Genomic DNA, 21,953 nt, shown 5'->3' with positions numbered 1-21,953 from the left:
GGCCACCCCCCAGCTCCCTCTCTGCGTAGTAGTGTCTGGATATTTTCTAGTGTCGAGTATGTATTATTAATTTGTTGAAACCTATACTCAGGTGATTAGCTAACTGTCAAAAAATTTATCTTAGCTGCATTCGAAGAGGTAAGTAGATCCTCTACCCCTTCTAAAATTGTTTCACGTCATATTATTTCATCAATTATCTTTTAGCATAATTATGAACAATTATTTTATTTATGTATTGCAAATTTACTTTATGTATATAAAAGATTTCTAAAGAGTGTTGAAACGAAAAGTTGTTTGTGGAAAAAATGATACTTTTGAAATCCGAAATTTGTTGAGAAAAGTATTAATATGAAATACATTTCAATATAGTAAATGCTTTATTTTCTTAAAGTTCCCGATATGGGGAAAGCACTACTTTTAGAAAGTGATGAAAAAGAGAAGCGTATAATTGTAAAACCCTCATACACATTGGCTCTAGATATATAAGAAAAGTGAAAGAATGAGAAAAGTTTTATGAAATAAATAATGAGAAAAGTTTTGTGAGATAAGTGCACGTGTGTGGAGGAGATTATTTTGGACCCAGAGATATTGACAGAGATTCACAGAGGATTAAGCTCGGTACTATTGCTTGAGATGGAAGCGCACCCGCTGAAGGACGTTGAGAATGCGGTAATCCGTCTCTAGGTCATGTTAAGTGCACTTTGATTAATTAGCTAACGGGGCAGGCCTGTGGCCACAGTTACCTGTCATGGTCATAGCAAAGACCGCGCAACCCTAAGTACACAGGGCGTAATAGTGTACATGGGCCTTATTATTAGAAATCAATTTTACGCATAGATGAATAAATATATGTTTCAAAGGAAAGAATATGCTTTAACTTGGTTTTATTGAGGATTGTATTACATTTAATTAGCGATATGAGATATAGAAGTTTATTAAGGATTTTCAATAAATTCAAATTTTGAAGAGGGGTTTTAAAGAAGAATGTTTATCTTGTTTAAATAGTGATGTGTTAATTGCCCATTGGAAATTCTGGTCGGTGATTTACTTACTGAGCCTTTCGACTCATTCAGTTTTACTTTTGTTTTCAGGTGAGCAAGAGTTCAATTTAGGAGGCCGGAATGGAGGGGAGGTTAATTATTAAGTCCATTTAACTTGCATAAATTTTTTTATAATAAGTGCATGGCATGATTTTAGGATGGTGACCTTTTTAATAAAAAATGATCGTTACATTTTTGTTTACAACAAAACTTTTCTACATTTTATGAAGTTTAAAATTTGATGTTTTTATTCTATCATGCATTTGGTATCGCAGGTAGCAATTGCTCTGATAAAAAAAAAATTGTAATCTTTGCATCTCTGAGAGAGTAAATTGACAATCATACCCTTTTCTGGGTTGGGGTTGTTACATAGGTAGTTAAAATAAAAAGAAGATAAAATTTTTTAACTAAAATTTGCAATGATGTGAATGTTCACATCTCCATGATTCCATCTACACGCTTCTAAAATCCTACAACAAATCCACTCTAGCTCTGCCATTCTTTGTTGTCCAAATCCTGATTTTTTTTTTTTTCTTGTTAATATTATTATTCAAAAACGTAGAGTGGGGCAACCAGAGTGGCTTCTCTACCTAGACGTGACCGTGATAACCTTTGCCCGCTGGGCAATTGCATAAAAAGAGCCTAGACGGCAACTGAAAAATTGCAGATGTTCTCTCAAGTGTAATAAAGCCATATCTTTAATGTCCAGTCAGTGCAAAACTAGAAGGGGGGGGGGGGGGGGGGGGGTGCTAGTAGGAGACATGGCCCCTCTAGCAAAAAAAATTAGTCAAAAATACATTTTTTCAGCTTTTAAATTTGTTAAAAAAGTAAATATGTCTTGTATTTAAGCTTTGACCCCTTATTTTTTTACTACAATTTGACTCTACTAAAATTAACTTTTTAGTTCTGTCCTTGTGTCCGACCCTACCGAGAACACTAGTAATAGCCAAATCAATGAAGTAGTAAACCAAGCGCTTCTCATTTTGAGCTTCCCCCAATTTAGTTGAAAAAATGGTTAATAAATCATAACTTATAAACCTTTATATATACTTTGAAAGTTTATTTTAAAATAAAGCCTGATTCAATGAATAAGGGTCTAATTTGGCATGTAGGGAGGGTTCAAATCCCCACAAGGGCTAGCCATTCTTAGAGATTATTTTCAAATTGTTACAGAGAACTTTATCATTTTAAATTAGGCAAAAATATTTTTAAGACAAGAAATTTTGACTTTTCTTTTATAAATAATAAATATATATACTGAGCTTCTCCTATATATATAAGTTTAAAGTCAAGAGAGATGTGGTGTGAAGAGTGAACCCGGTCTGCTGTGTGGTCGCCCCCTCCGTCTTTATTATCTCTCCTATAATATGAATAATGTTATTAGAAAAATTTATGTTTTCTTTAAGTCATTTTAAAATTGATATATTTTTTAAAATTATCATTGGACAATAATAATCTATTAAACATCTAATAATAATTTTAACAATCACAAAAACTTTAAAAAGACTGAAAAAAAAAGGAATAAATCTTTCTTTTCATATTAATATATCTTTCTCATAATATATAGAGGGTGTGAAAAGGCTTATTTAATATAACTAGTGTACAGCTGTCTTACACTATGTCCTTTTATTGGATTTAAACTTTTGTCCTAGATATTTATAGTACCATTTTTAGATGTCCGAGTTGACTTTGGAATAAATTGAACTTTCTCTTTCGGTAGGAGCATCCTCGTCAAACTCTCTATTTTAAACTTTTTACCAAATATTAGAGAAACTTCTCAAAAACCTCCATGCATTGAGCTCTCTATTATTTCCCTAAACTAACTCTTGTCAGAAACTATCTTTAAATTTAACCCCATTTGGTCTTACGCCATTCACTTTAATATCATTTTTTTTTCTCTTCCCGCGCGTCTTCACTTTTCCTCCGCGCCTTCAAGCTTCCGCAATATCAACTCTCTCTGGCGCGATGTCTTTTAATTCCGTGGAGGACAGTTGCTGAAACAAAGGACTCTGTGGCAGACGGCGTTGTTGCTTGGAGAATGAGTGGGAAGAGAGAACTTGTCACGGGTTGATTCTTCAGAAGGCAAGGAATGCGGTTATTGAGGAAGGAAGCTAAAACTAAAGTGAAGGGAAGAAACAAACTGAAATGAAGACTAAGCAAGAGAAGAAGTTCAGGAAGTCTTGAGAAGGTTTTGGAGATAAGGTCATTGCGTCATCTTCAGTATAGGTGGCGGCTTTTGGATGGAGCTGAGCAGTTTGTGTTTTACAGCTAGAGGTCGGTTTAGTGTGTTTTTTTTTTTTTTTTTTTTTTTTTTTTTTTTTTTTTTTTTTTGTAAATAGGCCGGTTTAGTGGTACAGTATAATTTTGAAATTGTAGTTATATATGTGCGAAGATTATTGTAAAGGGGCTGTTTTTGGTGGGAAAATTTGATGTTCATATAGGTAAATTAGTTGGTGTCAAAAGTAATAAAAAATAATATATAATTAAAATAGAGAAATATTTAAAGAGTTTGATGTAGAAAGGGTTTCAAAAGTAAGAGATAAAATCAAAAAAATAGATTGTTTAGGTTAAATTTGAAGAAAATTTTGGAGAGCTTGATGAGAATGCTCTAAGAAAAGAAAATAAATTAGAAAAGAAAGACTAGAGGGATAGACTGGTTGACTTAAACTAGTAAGTAGTCTAGTGTTTATAACAAGAGCAAAAATTGTTCCTTACTTGCATCTGCGTCGACTGCACGTTTCTAAAATCCAACAACAAATCCACTCTCCGCCACTAGTCTTTGCTCTCGCTAGCTCGCTCCGTCGCTCGACTTTATCAGGTTTCAATTCACGTACATTCTCTCTTTCTCTCTACAGAAATACATATTTATAACTATTTATTAATTGTTTGCTCTTATTAATTATATTTGGTATATGTAATTCTGATAGTCTCTTTTAGCCTTCTCTTTTTCTTTTTTTAATTAATTATTTGAAGTTGGTTTCTCGGGAAACCGTTAACGCTTGGACAAAGAAACAGGGGAGGGTCAACGAAGTAGAGTCGAGGAAACTGGAAAGATCGGCCATGGAGTGGGCAACACGTGGTCGTCTGGCAAAGCCGTGTATAAAAAAGGCCCTTTCATTACGAGGCCCACAAGGTGCGTTCTCACTGCCAATAAATTACGTGGAACTCTCTAATGCTATACGAGTAGAGATATGGCCTTTTGTCATTTTGAGATTATAATTTTTAATCACTATCCTTACCGATCATTATGCTTACGTGGTAAGGTGATCTCATAGTTATCTTTAGGTCTCGTTTGGTTCTTGAAAGAGGTATTTTCATTAAGAAAATGAATAGTTATAATTAAAAATAAAGAATAGTAGATCGTATAAAGTAATTATACTAATTCTTTAATTTTGTGACAACACATATACTACAATTAGAATTGACCTAAAATTACTAAAAAAAACCTACATAATTTCTTATTTTTCGAAAAATAAAAACTCAAATCTTTTTTTTTTTTTTAAAAAAAATGGACCTTAGATATGTGGGTGACAGATCTGATCTATTTTTTTTTTTTAAGTTTATATTGAAAAAATTGAAGATTTTTTTTTTTTAAAAAAAAAAAACTGTTGCCTATTCTCTTAGGAATAACTATTCCTCTAAAAAATGAGATGAGAATAGTTATTCCAATGAATAAGTCATTTCCAAATAAAGGAATAGCTATTCCAATGGAATAGTCATTCTATTTCAATGACTTATTTTCCGAACCAAATAAGGCCTTATGTTTTTTTTTTTTTTTTTTTTTTTTTTTTTTTTTTTTAAAAAAAAAAAAATAAAATATAGAAGTAAAAATTGTCACTTGAATAAAGGTGATAAAAAATTGTTTCTTAAGATGGCAAAATATCGTATATATAAATACAAGTACATACTCTCTTTCTCTCTAAAGAAAAATTCATATTTATAACTATTTATAGTGTTTGCTCTTATTATATTTGGTATATGTAATTCTGATAGTCTCTTATGCTGTGAAGTTTCTCACATACAGTGAAATGTTTTTACTTCTGCACTGAAAAAGTTCATATTTTCTTTTTCCATTTTCTAGGAATTTTGTAGTCCATATAGTTTGGACATTGTAACTTTGATAAACTTTAGTTATGAGTTAATGTGGACATTATTAATTGGGAGATGATTGGGGTACAACTCCTTTGTACAACTTTGGCACAATCCACTCACAATGAGGTGGGGCTCATGTGCCAACTCACAATGAGGTGGGGCTCATACACGTGAGTCCCACCTCATTGTGAGCGAGAATTATACCAAAGTTGTGATAGGATTGTATATTTATCATTTTCCTTATTAATTGGGCATGTCACCCATTTTCTGCACATAACAATAAATGAAAGAAAAAGAACACGGGAAGGGAAGGGTCGAGCTGGTATATAATATCTGTTTCCTGAAGTGTTGTTATCTTTGGAGTGTGTGGTAAAACATTGAGGTTATTTTCTTTCCTGCATTATCTACTTCATTTTCTAGAAGGGAATATGAATCAGAAGAAATGCTCAAATAAAAAAATATCAAAAGTGTTTATCAGATAGTTAAGGATTTTATTGATTTTATAAGAACTGGTTCTGGCTAGCTCAGGTCAGAGGCCTGCATGTGGAGTCTCCGCAGCTTTTTCTTCTCTCTTTATTTTTTTTTAAAATTTTTTATTTTTGCGAGCTCTGTCGTTTTTCTATCTTATACAATATTCTATTTGAACATGGAACGACTTATGGTACAACAATTGGATATAGAAAATGCTAGAACGATTCCTTTTAGTTTTAAATTATTCTTTAATATGGACAGAAACTAATATTTACTTTAAAAATAAGTTGAACGTTGAACTTAATCAACTAGTAAAGTAGTATATATATTTATACTCAGGGTTGGATTTTTTTACTTTATATATATATATATATTCATTTTTATTTCTTAACTTCCCATGCACATGCGGTATATTAATTGCAATGTCAATTTGATAAATGGTTTTTATAATCTTTTTTTTATGGGTTCCTTTTATGCAAAAAAAAAAAAAAATAAATAAAAAATCAATCTAATGTCTGGCATTGTTTTCTAGGTCTTACCATTTCTATTGAAATTAAAAGTAATTTTTTTTTTTTTTTTAAAAAAAAGAAGAAGAATAAAATGCATAGATCATCGGTCATTATGGTTGATCTAATTAATTTACAAATCCCACATTGTGGTATCAAAGAAAATTCAAAATTTTATATGGTTAGCCTAATTTACAAATCAGATTAATTAGGCAAACCACATGGACTGATAATACATTTTTCTCTTTAATATATATATATATATATATATATCTTTGTTTCTTCAGTATCATGTTTATCTGCACAGTTTTACAGTAAAAAATTATTTTTTCTTCTGCCCTGAAAAAATTCCGATGGTGCACCATATGGGGAGGTTGCACTTAGAATAGATGAAAAATTGTTTGTCTAATCAATGTTCCATTTTTTTAGGAACCAAAATTCAGCTTGTTGTGGCAGTACTAAAAGAAGTTCGTGGGGTCTATTATTAATTTGGACATTATAATATCACTGATCGATCGATAAGGTCAGTTATGAGACAACGCGGTCGTCAGCAAGAGAATGGGGAGGGGTTAGCATCATCGATCATCTTCTTCTTCATATTTTTATAATATAGTTACCTCTACATTGATATATATGATAATTAATTATTATTATTGTAAACATTTTTCACTAATTCTGTATGGCTAAAGACCGAAAGTCATGCCATTATGCCATTAATTTTTTTCACCACTTAAACAATTTTTTTTTTTTTTGCTTGTTATGATCTCTGCTCGATCAGTAATATTACGGATGTTGAGAAGCAATTAGGTCCCCAGCAGGATGCTGGAGTTGCTTCAGGAGGAAAAAGGACAAAACTTGACCTGACGGGGGGGCTTATTTTGAAGTGGCATGTGATGTTTGTAGTGTCGTGTGTGATTGCAGTATCAGTAGACCCTTTGTTCTTTTACCTTCCTGTGATCAACGAAGGTGACAAGTGTCTTGCATTAGATAGAAGACTAGATCGAGATCACTGCTATTTGTTTGCGGTCGGTCTTCGATATCATATATTTTGCGAATATGATTTTGGGATTTCTTTGTCCGTATCGTAACTCTGGACGAACCGAGATTGTTACAGATGCTCGGAAAATAAGAAACAGGTACTTGAAGTCCTACTTTCTAATTGACATCCTCGCTATTCTTCCAATCCCGCAGGTACGTAAGAGAGACCTTTTTTTTTTCGTTTCAAGTAGTTTAACAGCAAAGAGAAATATTAAAAATTAGGAAAATTTTACTTATAACCTCTAATTTTTTATTACTTTTGCAATTAAGTATTCAAACTTTAAAAAGTGTAAATTTAGGGCATTCATCTTTCAATTTTTTTTTTCAATTTCAACATTTCGTTATAATTTTCCGTTAAATCATATATATCAAAGTTTCAATCATGAGTATTTTTGTAAATTCCGTTAAATTTTGACCAACATACCTAAATCCTTGCAATTTTTTTTTTCCCCTTAAAAAAATGAGAAGTATTTTGAAAAATTTGACAGGATTTAATGAAAAATTCTAATGGGTGATTGAAATTGAAAAAAATTGAAAGATGATTACCTTAAATTGACACTTTGAAAAGTTTGAATACTTAATTGTAAAAATGATAAAATATCGAGAGTTATAAGTGAAGTATTTTTTCCTAAAAGAGATTAAAGAATTTATGTGAGTTGAATATGCGAAAAATTATACCTACCTTGTTTGAACATGCTGGTTGTAATTTTTCCAGGTTTTAATTCCAATTATTTTTTCAAAAATGAGAAGCTCGAAATTTTTGGACATAAGGAAGTTCCTGAACGTACGCCTTTGTTCTCTTGCAATATGTGCCAAGAGTTCTCCGAATCTACCTATCATGGACTAAACTTATCGAAAGTTCCAGAGAACTTGCTAGAAGAGTATGGATTAAGGCTGCATTCAATATTTTCCTATATATCCTTGCCATCCATGTAAGATTGATTATCCTATCTTAAGTTATTTTAATACTTATTTCAGTTTTCCTTTAATGGATTTAGCATAAGCGCGGTAAAAGAAATTACGACACGAGATCTCCTATAATTTTTTCTACGGTTCAGATATGTTAAAAAGTTAATTCTAGTCTCTCTTTATAAAACTTTACATTTTAAATGAAAATAAATTGATAATTAATTATCACAAGCATGCATTACGAATATTTTTCAGTTGTGCTCGATTATTAAGTTGATTTGTAAGAAATTTTTTATAAACCGGTTTATAAAAAGTTTTTATCTTTTATTATTATTATTATTATTATTTTTTATCCATGTATAATTGTAACTTATGCTTATTTGAAATGATTAATTAGTTGTCTTTTGTAATTCGGGTATAAAGAGCCCAAAAACAATGAATGGAGAACATCCAAGAAAATAATCAGAATTCACTTCTTCTCTAGTTCTTTTTTTGTTTTTTTTTGTTTTTGTTTTTGTTTGGAGTGACTTTTCGAAACAGTCAAGCATATTCATTCTCTCACCACTAGGGACAGAACTACATATAGACCAAGGGGGAGCCATGGTCGCCCTTAATTTTCAATTTTTTTTTTTTAGTCAATTAAATATACATATATATGTATTTTTATGCTTAAAATTTCGGCGCTGGTAGCTAGCAGAATTAAATTTGACTGATCATTCATATTTTGGCCACTCCCAATGAAAAATTGTGATCATCACCACATCCATTCCATACACCAATTCATCAATTACGATTCGGAGTTAAATACAAAATTTACAATCAAGTTATTCGAAGCCCACTACATTTTCCTTTTAAGTGGAAGTAGTAACTTTATCATTTTTTGCTACCATATTTGGTTTGCAGATCGAATTTAGTCGTCTTTAAGAGTTTTGATGGTCTTTTAGGTACTTGGTGCCTTTTGGTACTTCATCTCTATCAAACGAGAGACGGCTTGCTGGCATATAGCTTGTAAAAATCATATTGGATGTACCCCAAGTGCCTTTTATTGTGGTCGCAATTTAGGAAATTACATATTTTTAGATGTTGCTTGCCCTATACAAACACCAAATACAACACTAGTTGATTTTGGAATATTCTTAGAAGCCATTCAATCTGGTACCGTGTCGTCAACAAATATTCTACCAAAGATCTTGCACTCTTTCTGGTGGGGCCTCCAAAATTTAAGATTTGCACATATTGGACTCTTTGTTACTCCGGATCGAATAGTTTGCATGCTAGTTATCACTAAGCATGTCATGTTACACAATATTGATTTAGGTTATTAATTATCTCATACATTATACTTCTCCAATTTTGCAGTTCTCTCGGTTAAAACCTTGAAACAAGTACCTATTTTTGGGAAAATTGCTTCTCAGTTTTTATTTCGATCTTTGGTTTGCTACTATTTTTGTACTTCATCGGTGCTGTGCAGGTTAGTGCTCGACATCTTTTTTGTGTATATATATATATATATATATATATATATATATATATATATATATATGTACTAGGTGTGTGAGCGTAATTAGATCAGATGGCATAGAACGACACAACATGCACTTGCTGTAAATACTGGGACAAAGAATCTAATTAAGGCCAACTTTGAAAATTTTCTCTAATTTATCATCTTTTATCTTTGTTAAGGCCTTTATTATCATTGTTAAGCTGCATTTGTTGCAAGCTGCTTCTCACACTTAATTACCCACCAACTGCCTTATGTTTTGTTCTTCTCTTTTTTTTTTCTTTTTTTTTTTTTTTTTTTTTTTTTTTTTTTTTTTTTCCAAAGGTTAATATATAAGAGTTGACAGTTTTCTACATGCATAGACTAATTTTTGTGTAGAAGTCTTGTAAATTCAAAAAGTTCAGGCTTCAACAACAGATTAATTTAATTACTAATTTTGATATTTTTTTTTTTTTTTTTTTTTTTTTTTTTTTTTAATTTATTTATTTATTTATTATTATTATTATAGATTGCATACAATAGTAATTATGATAAGGCCAACTGTATATTTTATATATTACAAATGATTAAATTCATCATTTTTCTGTAATTTGATCAACCAAATTTGTTGTGGAATAGACATACATGCAGATGGCAACTGAGAAGTCAGAGGAGATTACAGAAAATATGAAACGTAAAGAAATAGACATACAGTTATGGCTATCGAGAAACAATCTCCGTGATCAAATGAAAGAATGGATCATCTCCTGCATACACGATAGACTGAAAGAAAGGAAAGATTTTGATACGGAGAACCCGATTCCTTATCTTTCAGACATAAATCTTGCAAAGGAGATTAAGCGCCATCTTTGCTTACATCTGCTAGAAAAAGTGAGTTCTTTTTCTTCTTTTAAGCTTTTGGACAAAGTAAAAATACTCATTCAATGGAAGAGTATAATTATTTTTCTTTGGAAGAATGTAAAAAAATAAAATAAAAAGTCGGAATTGTGTAAAAATCGTATAAAAAAAAGGGATAGACAATATGATCGATTTTATTTTAAATGAATTGAATTGATATTTAAGGTGCAGTTGTTCATGATCCAAGCAACCCATTTTGGCATTCTTGTTGAAGACCGCGCGTTGACATTCTTTACTTTGAAGAGAGTAGCTTGACAGTTGAATATCCATACACCCTTATATAATCATTTCTATATTGGACTTCTTAATTCTCATTATTATTCTCGCTATTTGCAATTACTCTAGGTGCAAATCCTTAAAAATGAAAGTGAATATCAGCTGCGATTGATCTGTGAATCTCTCAAGCCATTGTATTACAATGAGAACAGCTACATTCTCCGGGAGGGAGAACCACTCATTGCGATGATCTTCATCACGCAAGGCAGTGTATTGTGCTTCAAAACCAATAATGGTGAGAATGGTGAGGGAACCGTCTCAGGCACTCAGTGTATTGAAAAAGGTATGTTCTATGCAGAAGAACTTCTGGAGTATTGGGGGTTCAATGGCTCTCCCGAGCCCCAACTATCCGACCTCCCGATCTCTAAAACCGTTAAAACCCTTACAAAAGTTGAAGCCTTTGCTCTGACGGCCGACAAAGGGAAAATTCTAATTTCTAGGCGTTCTCAAGCCGCTTCCCAAGCAAAACGGTATGCACAAGAAGCACTAGCTCGCTAGTACCTTAATGAAAAGATGAATGAAAATTCTCCCAAAATGGCTAGGGATAACAGCACGAGCTGTCATGCTCTTGGTGCTTCAAGACTAGCAGCGCCACACGTTGTTGAAAAGCAGTAGTTTGTTCTGAAAGCCTTTGTGTTAAGTTGTATAGTCCACTTGTTTGCCCGTAAAACAGTTGCTAGTTGTTTGAATTCCGAATGGTGAACGTAGAATTAGGAAATGAAGAACTTGTTAATTAATAAATAAAACTGTTGAATTGCAACAGATTGTTATTTGTTGAATGTGTGTCTTTAGTTTTTCAATGTTGTAGCTTGATGTAGAAGGCATGTCTTTATACAATAAATCAAGCTATTTTGTTTTTCTGATGGCTAACAAACATTAAACAAATAGAATCTACCTCCAAACGGCACATGGGAAAGGAAGAGTTGAGTTGGTAACATCCGTTTTGTGACAATTTGAAGAAAATGTGTAAATTAGAACGAAAACTTTCATTAATTTAGAGTCAGAGTTACGATTTACAGTTTAGAGCTGCAAAAGAGCTTCTTTCTTGTAAGAACCAGCAAGAAAGAAGCTCTGCGTATGAGAGGAGGAGGAGGCTCAATGCAGAGAATTTAGTAGATTCGCCACTGGTATATGAAAGGAGAGCAACACCTCTTGTTAGACAAGATAAAAGATGGTCATTGGCTAATGAGAGAAAATGGAGGAACTCACAAGATGATTATGGGAGACATGACAGTGGAATGGAAAGAAGTCTTTCTGCAGAATTTGAGTGGAAGAGAAGAGGCTTTGTGGTTGAGTATTAATTAGAGGGTAGAGAAGGTGATGGGTGTGATTTGAGTGGAGAAACAGAGGTGAGGGTGAGGTGTTTGATAAAAGGTCTGAAAGAGAGTAAAGAGATGGAGAGGAAGGACAATTTTTTTTTTTTTTTTTACATGTCTACGCAAAAGGGAGAAGAAAGGATTCGACCTAGTGACATTCGCTTGATGAGGCGTGATCCACAGTGAATTGAGTTACCTCATGAGTCATGATAGACAGGGACTTTTAACCGTCCATGTTTGGGTATGGATAAAATCAGAAATGGATCGGTGAACAGCTGGGTTGGGTTGGTTAAAGGTTTTGATGTTTATTAGATGGAGGCTGAGATGGGCTAGGTAGTATCGGGTATGGGCTTGTTAAAGTCTGAGATGGGCTGGTTGATATCTGATGGGGGTTAGATCTTGTATGTTTGTGATGGTGGAGTCCATTAAGGAAGGGGTAGTTCCGTAAATGCATGTAGAAAACATATCAGAAGCATTTAATTAATGTGGGAGACCTGAGGGATGTGATGATTCTGGCATGTGGAGACGTGGCCGAATGTGATTCACCCAGCTGAGAGAATGATGACACCCAATGACTTGAGAAGTGGGCAGTAGATTTGGGGCAAGATGAGGTGGTTGTCCGGGTCGGTTGCGGCGGCAAAGCAGTATAGAGGAACCTGCAGGAGAGGAAGGATTGACGCCGGTGCAGGGGATTAAGCTCGGATGGATTTCTGCATTTTATTTTTTTTGCTCTTGCTTGCTTGATTGTTTGTCTTGAAGCTTGTTTCGATTCAACTGTATACAGATTGGAGATACCGTAGAAGAGTTGGGAGGATATGAGCAGAGTGGTTTCAGAAACGGTAAACACGGAAGGGTTTCACAGATTGTTTGTGTTTAGGGTGGCTGAGGCTAAGGTGTTTGACTTGTCGGCAGTGTTTGTTTGTTTGCAGGGACCATGTTTGGAGTGGATGTGGGTATTGGTGAAGATGAGAGGTTTGTGGTTGCCATGTGAAGGATTGAAAGACTTGGCGTTGGCCTATTCAGGCTCTGATACCATGATAGAAATAAAGAGAAGCAGAAACAGAGAAGGGAAGAAGGAGAAGAGGAGAACACAAGGTTAGTGAAGGACTACATCTTGCTGATTTCCATTCCATTGTTTTGATTGCAAAATAGGCTAATATAGATCACTTACTAAAGGTTAAGAACCAGAGGACAAAAGAAAAAACTAAATGAGAAATACAAGAAGGTATGGGATTTCTCATTTACTTTTTGAGGAATGCTACAGAACCCGAATATTTTCTCGAATTTTTGTTCCAAACCGATGTGGAACCAGCCACGTCAGTTAAAGAAAAAAACCAAAAGAAATGGTTTTTTTTTTTTTTTGGGGTGCTACAGTAAATGTCAGGAAAGACAGCCGAAACGTGCATTGATAGAAATGCAGAAGTGATTTTCGTCTCTCACTCCAAGCGACTGGATGCCATTTTCGTCTTTCTCTCCAATTTGCTCCATTTTCACTGATTTTCGTCTCTCTCCAAGTCTTTCTGCCATTTTCGTCTTATTGGTGGGAACGTCTATATTCAACAACGCGGAACGTCTGCTAGTGTATTGTGTGTTACTCTGTTTTGAGTTTAGTTGTTGCATGTTCTGATGTTATAGGCATTCTAGTAAATTGTTGGAGAGTTATAAGCTTCATTAAAAAACACACCGAAACTCATGCATACCAGGAAAACACCTGGAATTGGCTGCTTAATAAACAGCCTACCCCCATTACAGCAAAAAAACAAACACGCTGCATACAAGAAAACAGAGCAACAAATAAAACCCCCCAAAATGATAACAAAACCATTCTACAGAAAATACAGAACAACCAACTATAAAAGAAATTACAGGATAGTTGTTTTAGGCTCAGCTTAACAATATTGAAGGCCCGGACGAAAGTCCTTTAGATCTTGCAGTGGCGAGCAGCCGGCCGTTTGGGGTGATCGTGGTGGTTGTGGGGCTCGAAGTGGGATCAGTTATGGTGGTTTTAAGGGGTTGGAAGCTGGATAGCTTTGAGAAGAAACGTTACCCACTGCTCTTTTTGCGTCGTCAAATAGAAAACCTATCAAATGTGTGCTTCAGACAACTTTGAGTATAAAAACGTTGATGTTTGAGTTAAAAGAAACCCAAAATAATCAGGGCCATTCATTAAATTTACAGTATATCTCAGCCGTCCCTCTTCGAGTGGCAGTTGGTGGGAAATTATTTATTTTATATATTTCTTATCATTTTACTTTGCTGGGAAATTGCCAGGTTTGAATTTTTCCTGCACTACCATTCGCTGATTGACTTGACTTAATTTGTAATGAATTAATTAAATTTTCATCTGTTTCTGATGAACATTCGAGCGATGTTCGTCGAATTCAAAAAAAAACAAAAAAGGAAGACCCGAGGATGGTTGTGAGAAAATAAACAGAAGAATTGAAGGATAATGAATATCTATTTATAATCAGCAAGAGTTGCTCTTGTTTATTACTTGCAGCTGCAGAGTGAAAGATCCAATTTCTGCCACTCTTTCCTTTCTCCAGATCCCCGTCTCCATTGCTCTTCTCGTTCGAGTTATCAGGTTCAGTTCTCTGTTTATATTATCTCCAAGGAAAAATTTATTATTATTTGCTCGATCTTATTACATTTCGTATACAACGTCGCGTCGTCCCAGAGTTTTTTTGATCCCTTTACCCATTGAGTTTAATTGGTGTAAGTGATTATACAAAAACCTTTACTTCATATATATATATATATATATATATATATGCTGCAGCGTCCTACTATACGTTTCTGCCCTGAAAGAAACCATATAGTGAAAAGTGGAGTTTTTGTTGCAGCGTCCTACTATACGTTTCTGCCCTGAAAGAAACCATATAGTGAAAAGTGGAGTTTTTGTCTCATCTGTTTTCCATTTCTTCAGGAATCTTACCTCAATACTTTTGTCTTTCTAAAAGGAGTTCGTGGGTATATATAGGCAACTCGGCAAGAGAAAGGGATGAGGTTAGCATCATCATCTTCTTCTTCTTCCTATGTTCTAACTTATCTACGTACGTAATCGCTTCCTTATTGATATGATTATTATATAAACATTTCTCAAAGCATATTTCATGTGGCTGAAAGGCACCAGTACAGCATCTTGCAAATGTTTTGTTGCTAATTAACTGCATTTATCATCAAATAGTTTTAACAACTTAAAAGGCCCTGTCCTTATCTAGTCCATGAGTCAAGGCCACTGAACTAGTCGATCCACTTTGAACCTTTCTCTTATAATTAAAGGCTAGCTGTTCGAAATAAATATCTCTTTCTTTCTTCTCAGCACAGGTGATTTTGATTTGGATACGATGTCTCCTACTCCCACAGCAGGCCCTTTTAGGCGAGAAATGATAGACGGGGACGTTTGAATGTTCCCTGTCCGTCATTTTATAATAAAAAATGTATTCTTTATGTATAAAGTCTTATTTTTTTATGCATTTTTTCATTTTTTTTTTAATAAAATGAATTTCTTTTATTATAAAATGACGGACAGAAAATTGTCAAACGTTTCATGTCTATCATTTCTCCTTTTAGGCACTAATGACAAAAGAGAGGTCGGACACGTCACAATTCTGGCGACTAAAATTTTAAGAGTATATTATTTACTTATTTATTTTTGCGTGTGATGTCTAAGTTTCTCATAGCATTCCCATTTGCGTGTGATGTCTAAATATTTAGCTAAAATTTAGTTAAAAGATACATTTTTTTAATTTTTTTTTTTTTTAACTATTCAATTTTTCAAAGCACTTAAAATCGTCTCAACATATATTTTTAAATATTTTTTTTTTTAAAGAGAAAGTATCATATCTATTTTTTTTTATTAGTTGTCATATGCATTGTTGAACTATAGCTTAACAAATTTATTGAGCATTGTAACAACTAGCCTTTTTCTTAACCATAATAATTAGCCGAATCAAGATTTTTTTTTTTTGTTAGAGTAGTCTATCGTCAAAATAACTGTATCCCTATTTTAGCTACCAATGTGAATGCTCTGAATTATGCATAGTTCTTGGTTAAAAATTAATTTTTATTGATTGATTAGAATCCTAAAAGTAATCATAAAAATAATTTTAACTCTTTAAGTCTCATGAAGAAAATATGCGGATCAGAGGAGCAACTGAGCAAGTGGCACAGGCGTTGGTGCTATCTTGGCGGCCCTCGCCTATAGTGTTGTGCTGTGTGCGCAAGGCTGCCTGTTATCTTTATAGGCGTTGATGGTTTTGTTAGGAGTTGGTGGCCATCGATGGTCGGCTGGGAGATGTGATGCTCGTGGATATGGGGTGGCAACGGGCAGTTGTTGGTGGTGTTTGAGGTGACGGTTTTTAAATTTTGGGGCCTTCGCCTATAACAGTTTATCTACACTTATAAACTGTTAGAAAAACATTAACATAAAAAAGAGTTCTTTGGTGTGTACCATGTTCTTGAGAACTCACAAATCCTGATATTTTGTAAGTGTTCTACACTGCCTACGATGCTTCTCACGTTCAAAATGTCGAAAATAATTGTAACAGTGGTGTTTTATTTCAAGAACAAAACAAACAAGTACACAACTTAAATTCTATTTGGGAGAAAAAGATAGGAGCTAGACATTCTAATGTTCAGAATTTTGTGATGTGATTTGATTCCCTAACACTCATTTTCATTGGTTATTTATAACTAACCAAGAGACCCAACTCTTAGTAATAGATAGATTGTACAACTTTTGGTAATCTAAGTTACAAATCCAAAAACTACAGCTCTTAATAGTGGTTGGAGCAGGCCAAGTGTGGCATGTGGGGATACCATGGTTCAACTACTAACATATACATTGAAAATAGGGATAACATTTTCTGAAAGAAAAATGTTATATAATATACTTTTGTTATACTATATTGACGTGTTAGGGTTTAGTAGTCCTTAGATTAGTCCTTATTAAAAAAAAAAAATGGATACTAGACTTTGGCACATCAACATAATAAAATAAAAGTGAGATAAAAAGGTATACGTACGTGGTATATATCATTACTCTTTTGAAGTCTTTTACATTAAAAATAAATAAATACTTGTAGCATGGCTTTTTGCAAAAATCCAAACACTAAAAAGCAACTAGATTAAAAGGATATAGGAACAAGTTCCATATGGTCCCGCTATTACATCATGATCGAGTACTGAAAGGAGAAAACAAAAAGATATATCATCAATCTGATTCTTTGCTTGTTATATTGTGGTCAGGAATGATCAGGATATTGAGGGGCAAGTTTCAAAAACCGATGGAGATGATTCAGGACAAAAGAGAAGAACAAAAAAGACAATTATTGACCCAGATGGGCGGCTGCTTCTGTGGTGGAATATAATGTTTGCAGTGTCATGTGCGATTGCAGTATCAGTGGACCCTCTGTTTTATTACCTTCCTCTCATCAATACAGATAAAAAGTGCGTGTGGTTAGATAAAAGATTGAAGATCGTAGCCATTGCTTTGCGATCTGTCACGGATTTCATCTATCTTTTGAATATCATTTTGCAATTTATATGCCCTTACATCGACGAGGCCTCTCGTAAGCTTGGACGAACTGAGGTAGTTACAGATCCTCGGCAAATAGCAAAGCGCTACTTCTTCTCACGGTACTTTGTAATTGACGTTCTCGCTATTCTTCCCCTCCCACAGGTAAGGGGCGGTACTTTTCTACTTCTGAATTGTTTTGCATGTATACTGCATATATAGATATATCTTACGTGCGTACACTGATCGGTTATAATTTGTTCAGGTTTTATTTACAAATAATATTTTTTCGAAAGTGAGAGGTTCAAGAGTTTTGGACAAAAGGAAGTTCCTGAATGCTGTTGGTTATTTCCAATATGCACCAAGAGTTCTCCGAATCTACATATCATGGATGAATCTTACCAGGACTGCCAGCAAACTTGCTAGACTTGTTTGGGTTAAAGCTGCATTCAATTTCTTTCTCTATATCCTGGCCAGCCATGTAAGTTTGATTATCTTTTATATATATATATATATATATATATATATATATATATATATATGTAAGTTTGATTATCAAATATCACATTCATTTTACGTACGTAATCATAAATTTTTGGGAAAAATTCATATATTCCTCTCAAACTATTATCTGATTGACAATTTACCCTCCAAATTTTCAATGTCTCCCCATACCGGCCAAAATATTGTCAATGTTTCTCAAAGCCAGCAAAAAGACAAAAATGGCCTTAGAATTTTGTCAATAAAAAAAAAAAAATCTTATAAATTCAAAAAAAAAAAAAAAAATTCTTAAATTTGGCCACCCATGGTTTTTATGTATTTTTTTTTTTTAAAAAAAATTATTAAGGGTATTTTTCGTCACTGGGGGAAACAATGACAATTTTTTGTAATTTTGGGCGAGGAGAGACAGTGTCCAAATTGAAAGTTTAAGTGAGACATTGTTAATTTAGTGGTAGTTTGAGGGGAATAAGTGGAATTTACCCTAAATTTTTATTGCTTATTTCATTCTTTCTTAAAAAAGTAAGGGATTTTTATCAAGGTTTCCTTAGAGTTCTTCATAAAATCATAGGTTTCGAAGGAATCGACCTTGACGAATTATAAGCAATGCATTGCGCACGTACTAATTAGAAATGTCAGCTGATACTGCAATTTTTATCCTATAATTTTGTTATATTTGCAGGACTCTCTCTTTCTTTTGTTGTTCTAGCTACTTTATTTCTATTTTTGTGGTAGGATATATATCTACATATATAATTTACTAATGTTTAGGTGACTTAATTCTGGTCCTTTAGGTAATTGGTGCTTTTTGGTACTTATTTTCTGTCCAACGAGAGACGGCTTGCTGGCGCAAAGCTTGTGAAATTACTGGATGTATTTCAACCTCTTTTAGCTGCAATCAGCCTTCAAGCGATCACGCATTTTTAGATGATTATTGCTCTGTACAAACACCAAACACAACGCTCTTTGATTTTGGAATTTTTCTTGAAGCCCTTCAATCTCATACCTTGGAGTCCACAAATTTTCCACGAAAGCTCTCGAATTGTTTCTGGTGGGGCCTACGAAATTTGAGGTTTGCACATGTTCCACTCTTTTTACGACTGTAAGATATGTGAATTTCTTCCAAAGAGGTCAACTGACTGTTGTATTTGGATTTGTTCATTAATTATTTACCATTCATCCAAAAGAATATATACTACATTATATATTCTGATATATATAATTCTATTACAATATGATACATGATAGTTTGTCTATTATTTGCAGTTCTTTTGGTCAAAACCTTCGAACAAGTACATATTTCTGGGAAAACTTCTTCACAGTTTATATTTCAATCTTTGGCTTGCTACTGTTTCTGTATTTCATTGGCAATTTGCAGGTTGGTGCTCTAACATCTTTTTAAGCTTTATGGCGCTTGATTATATTATTGTGTATGAGTGTTAGAGATGGTACGTTTCTTTATACATGCATGTTGAAGGACTCAACATGTACTTGTTATGCATGAATGGGACGATTCCCTTAAAAGTGATAGGAAGTAGGCGGACATGGATAATGGCCGGGCACGAGTTTCATGCCCCCTAACCATTGCCAATGAGACTCAAACTCATGATTTCCATGCCATCAAACCATATATATATATAGGAGTAAGCTTAATTTGACAGTAAGCCAAAGCTGAATGGACTTATTTTAATTTATGTTAAAGTCTTGTACATTTGAAAAACTTTTTATTTTTTTTTATTTTTTTACGGAATTTATTATAAGTTTTAAGTAATTAGTAACTTTGATAGCTATATTTTATTTTATTTTTTATCTATCAATAATACTAATTACAAGAGGATTAACTATATATATAATAGTTATCATTTCCTATATATGAACTAAAATATTGATTAATAATGACTAAATTTATCATTTCCTATGAATCAAAGATTTCAAGAAGAGCCGTAATTTATCAATAGAATTTGATGATCTAAACTTGTCATCTATCAGACATATATACAGTTGGCAACTGAAAGGTCAGAAGAAATTATAAAAAATATGAGGGTTAAAGAACGAGAAATAGAGCTATGGATATTTAGAAACCAGCTCCCTAGTAGTACAAAGCAGGAGATCATGCCCATCGTTCAACACATGTTGGAAGAAAAGAAAGATGTTGATGTGCAGAATCTGTTGTCTCATTTTCCCATTGAACTTGGAAGGAAGATTAAGCGCTATATCTGCTTACCCATGCTAAAGCAAGTGAGTCCCCTTCCCTTCTTTTTTATTTTTTTTTATTTTTGGTCTTCCTTTTTGATAAGTTGAGTGGATTGTGAAAATATTGCATCTATCTTCGTGACCATTTATATTTTTGTTAGAATATTAATTAAATGATTAAATTTGTTTTAGGACTTTGAACTCATATTCATTACTCTAATTAATGTGGTTCCTTAAAGAGCTTGGCACCCATGCTAAAGCAAGTGAGTCCCTTCCCTTCTTTTTTATTTTTTTATTTTTGGTCTTCCTTTTTGATAAGTTGAGTGGATTGTGAAAATTTTGCATCTATCTTCGTGACCATTTATATTTTTGTTAGAATATTAATTAAATGATTAAATTTGTTTTAGGACTTTGAACTCATATTCATTACTCTAATTAATGTGGTTCCTCAAAGAGCTTGGCCAGTGCAAGTTGTTGACAATGAATTTTTAAACGCCTTCACGTAATCATTTTCTAATTAGCAGTACCCTTCTCATTACTCTTCTCGATTGTTTGTGTGGTAGGTGCCACAGCTTCAAGGAAAAAGTGAACAATTGTTACAATTGATCTGCGACTATCTAAAGCCAGTGCATTACAACCAGCACAGCTACATTGTTCGGGAGGGAGAACCACTTGATGTGATGCTCTTCGTAACGCAAGGCATCATATGGAACTTCACGACCAATAATGGTGAGAGAAGCACCAAGTGTATTGAGAAAGGTAGTTTCTACGGAGAAGAACTTCTAGATTGGGGGTTGGAACGCTCAGCCTTACCCAAACTATCTGACCTCCCAATCTCTGTCAAAACTGCGAAAACCCATACAAAGGTTGAAGCCTTTGCTCTAATGGCCAACGACTTGAGGACTATAGTTTCCAGGCGTAGTACTGAAACAACTTCTCATGTACAAGCAGCTTCTGCAGTACAAGCAGCTTTCCGGCGTTTTCATGAAAAGAAGAATGAAAGGTCTCTCCAGTTGGTTGAGGGGAACAAGAAAATTGAAATGTTGTCTGCCCTGTCACCCAAGGGGAAAAGAAGCTAGCGAGTTCTCATGCTCTAGGTGTTTCAAGACTAGTTCTAAAAACCCAGCATTTCCTTACGTATAGCCTGAGTGTTGTTGCAATTAAGCAAATAGTTTGTTTTAGAGGCCTTTGTGTACAAATATATATATATATTTTGGACAGTACGTACGTAATTTCCTATTAACCAATTATCTCTAAAAGTGATGTGTCTTTTAGCATGCATGTGTTTCTTACATGCTTAAAGGACATATATTATTTTTAGAGGTTAGTTTATAAAAAACTCATACAACCCATGCAATTTATAGAAAAATTTTATCCTATGTTTTTTTTTTTTAGCTTTAGGCCTCGTTTGATTGGCGGAATTGATCACTAGAATAGAATGACTAAAAATAGTCATTCCTATGTTTAGTAGGGGTCTATTCCTTTAAATAGTTATTTCAATTGGAATAACTATTCTCTTACGAAGCGGAATACCTATTCCTCTAAAAAATGAAATAAACTACATTATCTAAAAAAATCACTTTTTTTTTTTTAAAAAAAAAAAAAAGAAGAAAAAAACGAAATTCCAACCCCCTTTATAGTGGCTAGCTGACCACCCATTGGGGTGGTCGGCTAACCACATATGGCGCTGAGGGTGGT

General features: G+C 33.6%; 2 protein-coding genes across 5 annotated transcripts in view; both read left to right on the top strand.

Annotated features, from left to right (window-relative positions):
- Positions 1 to 21,498, top strand: part of LOC133857727 (cyclic nucleotide-gated ion channel 1-like) — an 82,043-nt gene extending 60,545 nt beyond the window's left edge. Inside the window, exons 1-10 of one of the 4 annotated variants that reach the window (XM_062293076.1) lie at positions 12,551 to 12,885; positions 12,976 to 13,141; positions 14,547 to 14,630; positions 15,007 to 15,052; positions 17,297 to 17,729; positions 17,830 to 18,045; positions 18,857 to 19,134; positions 19,329 to 19,440; positions 20,052 to 20,300; positions 20,819 to 21,498. In XM_062293076.1, the coding sequence (XP_062149060.1) occupies positions 15,048 to 15,052; positions 17,297 to 17,729; positions 17,830 to 18,045; positions 18,857 to 19,134; positions 19,329 to 19,440; positions 20,052 to 20,300; positions 20,819 to 21,334 (1,809 nt within the window). In that variant the 5' untranslated portion in view covers positions 12,551 to 12,885; positions 12,976 to 13,141; positions 14,547 to 14,630; positions 15,007 to 15,047 and the 3' untranslated portion in view covers positions 21,335 to 21,498. Of the gene's footprint in view, positions 1 to 12,550; positions 12,886 to 12,975; positions 13,142 to 14,546; positions 14,631 to 14,972; positions 15,053 to 16,132; positions 16,398 to 17,296; positions 17,730 to 17,829; positions 18,046 to 18,856; positions 19,135 to 19,328; positions 19,441 to 20,051; positions 20,301 to 20,818 lie in introns of those variants that run through there. The other 3 variants (XM_062293067.1, XM_062293060.1, XM_062293083.1) reach the window with 3 other exon arrangements.
- LOC133862385 (cyclic nucleotide-gated ion channel 1-like) lies at positions 9,440 to 11,465 on the top strand. The gene is made up of 3 exons (XM_062298180.1): positions 9,440 to 9,527; positions 10,176 to 10,427; positions 10,800 to 11,465. Exons 2-3 carry the CDS (start codon positions 10,182 to 10,184, stop codon positions 11,226 to 11,228), a joined length of 675 nt encoding a protein of 224 aa, XP_062154164.1. The 5' UTR covers positions 9,440 to 9,527; positions 10,176 to 10,181; the 3' UTR covers positions 11,229 to 11,465.
- Positions 21,499 to 21,953: the final 455 nt, after the last annotated feature.

The sequence above is a fragment of the Alnus glutinosa genome, chromosome 1 (assembly GCF_958979055.1).
Source record: "Alnus glutinosa chromosome 1, dhAlnGlut1.1, whole genome shotgun sequence".
Classification (NCBI taxonomy): Eukaryota; Viridiplantae; Streptophyta; class Magnoliopsida; order Fagales; family Betulaceae; genus Alnus; species Alnus glutinosa.
Note: the sequence above shows the minus strand (reverse complement) of the source record. Positions and strands in the feature narration are given on the sequence as shown.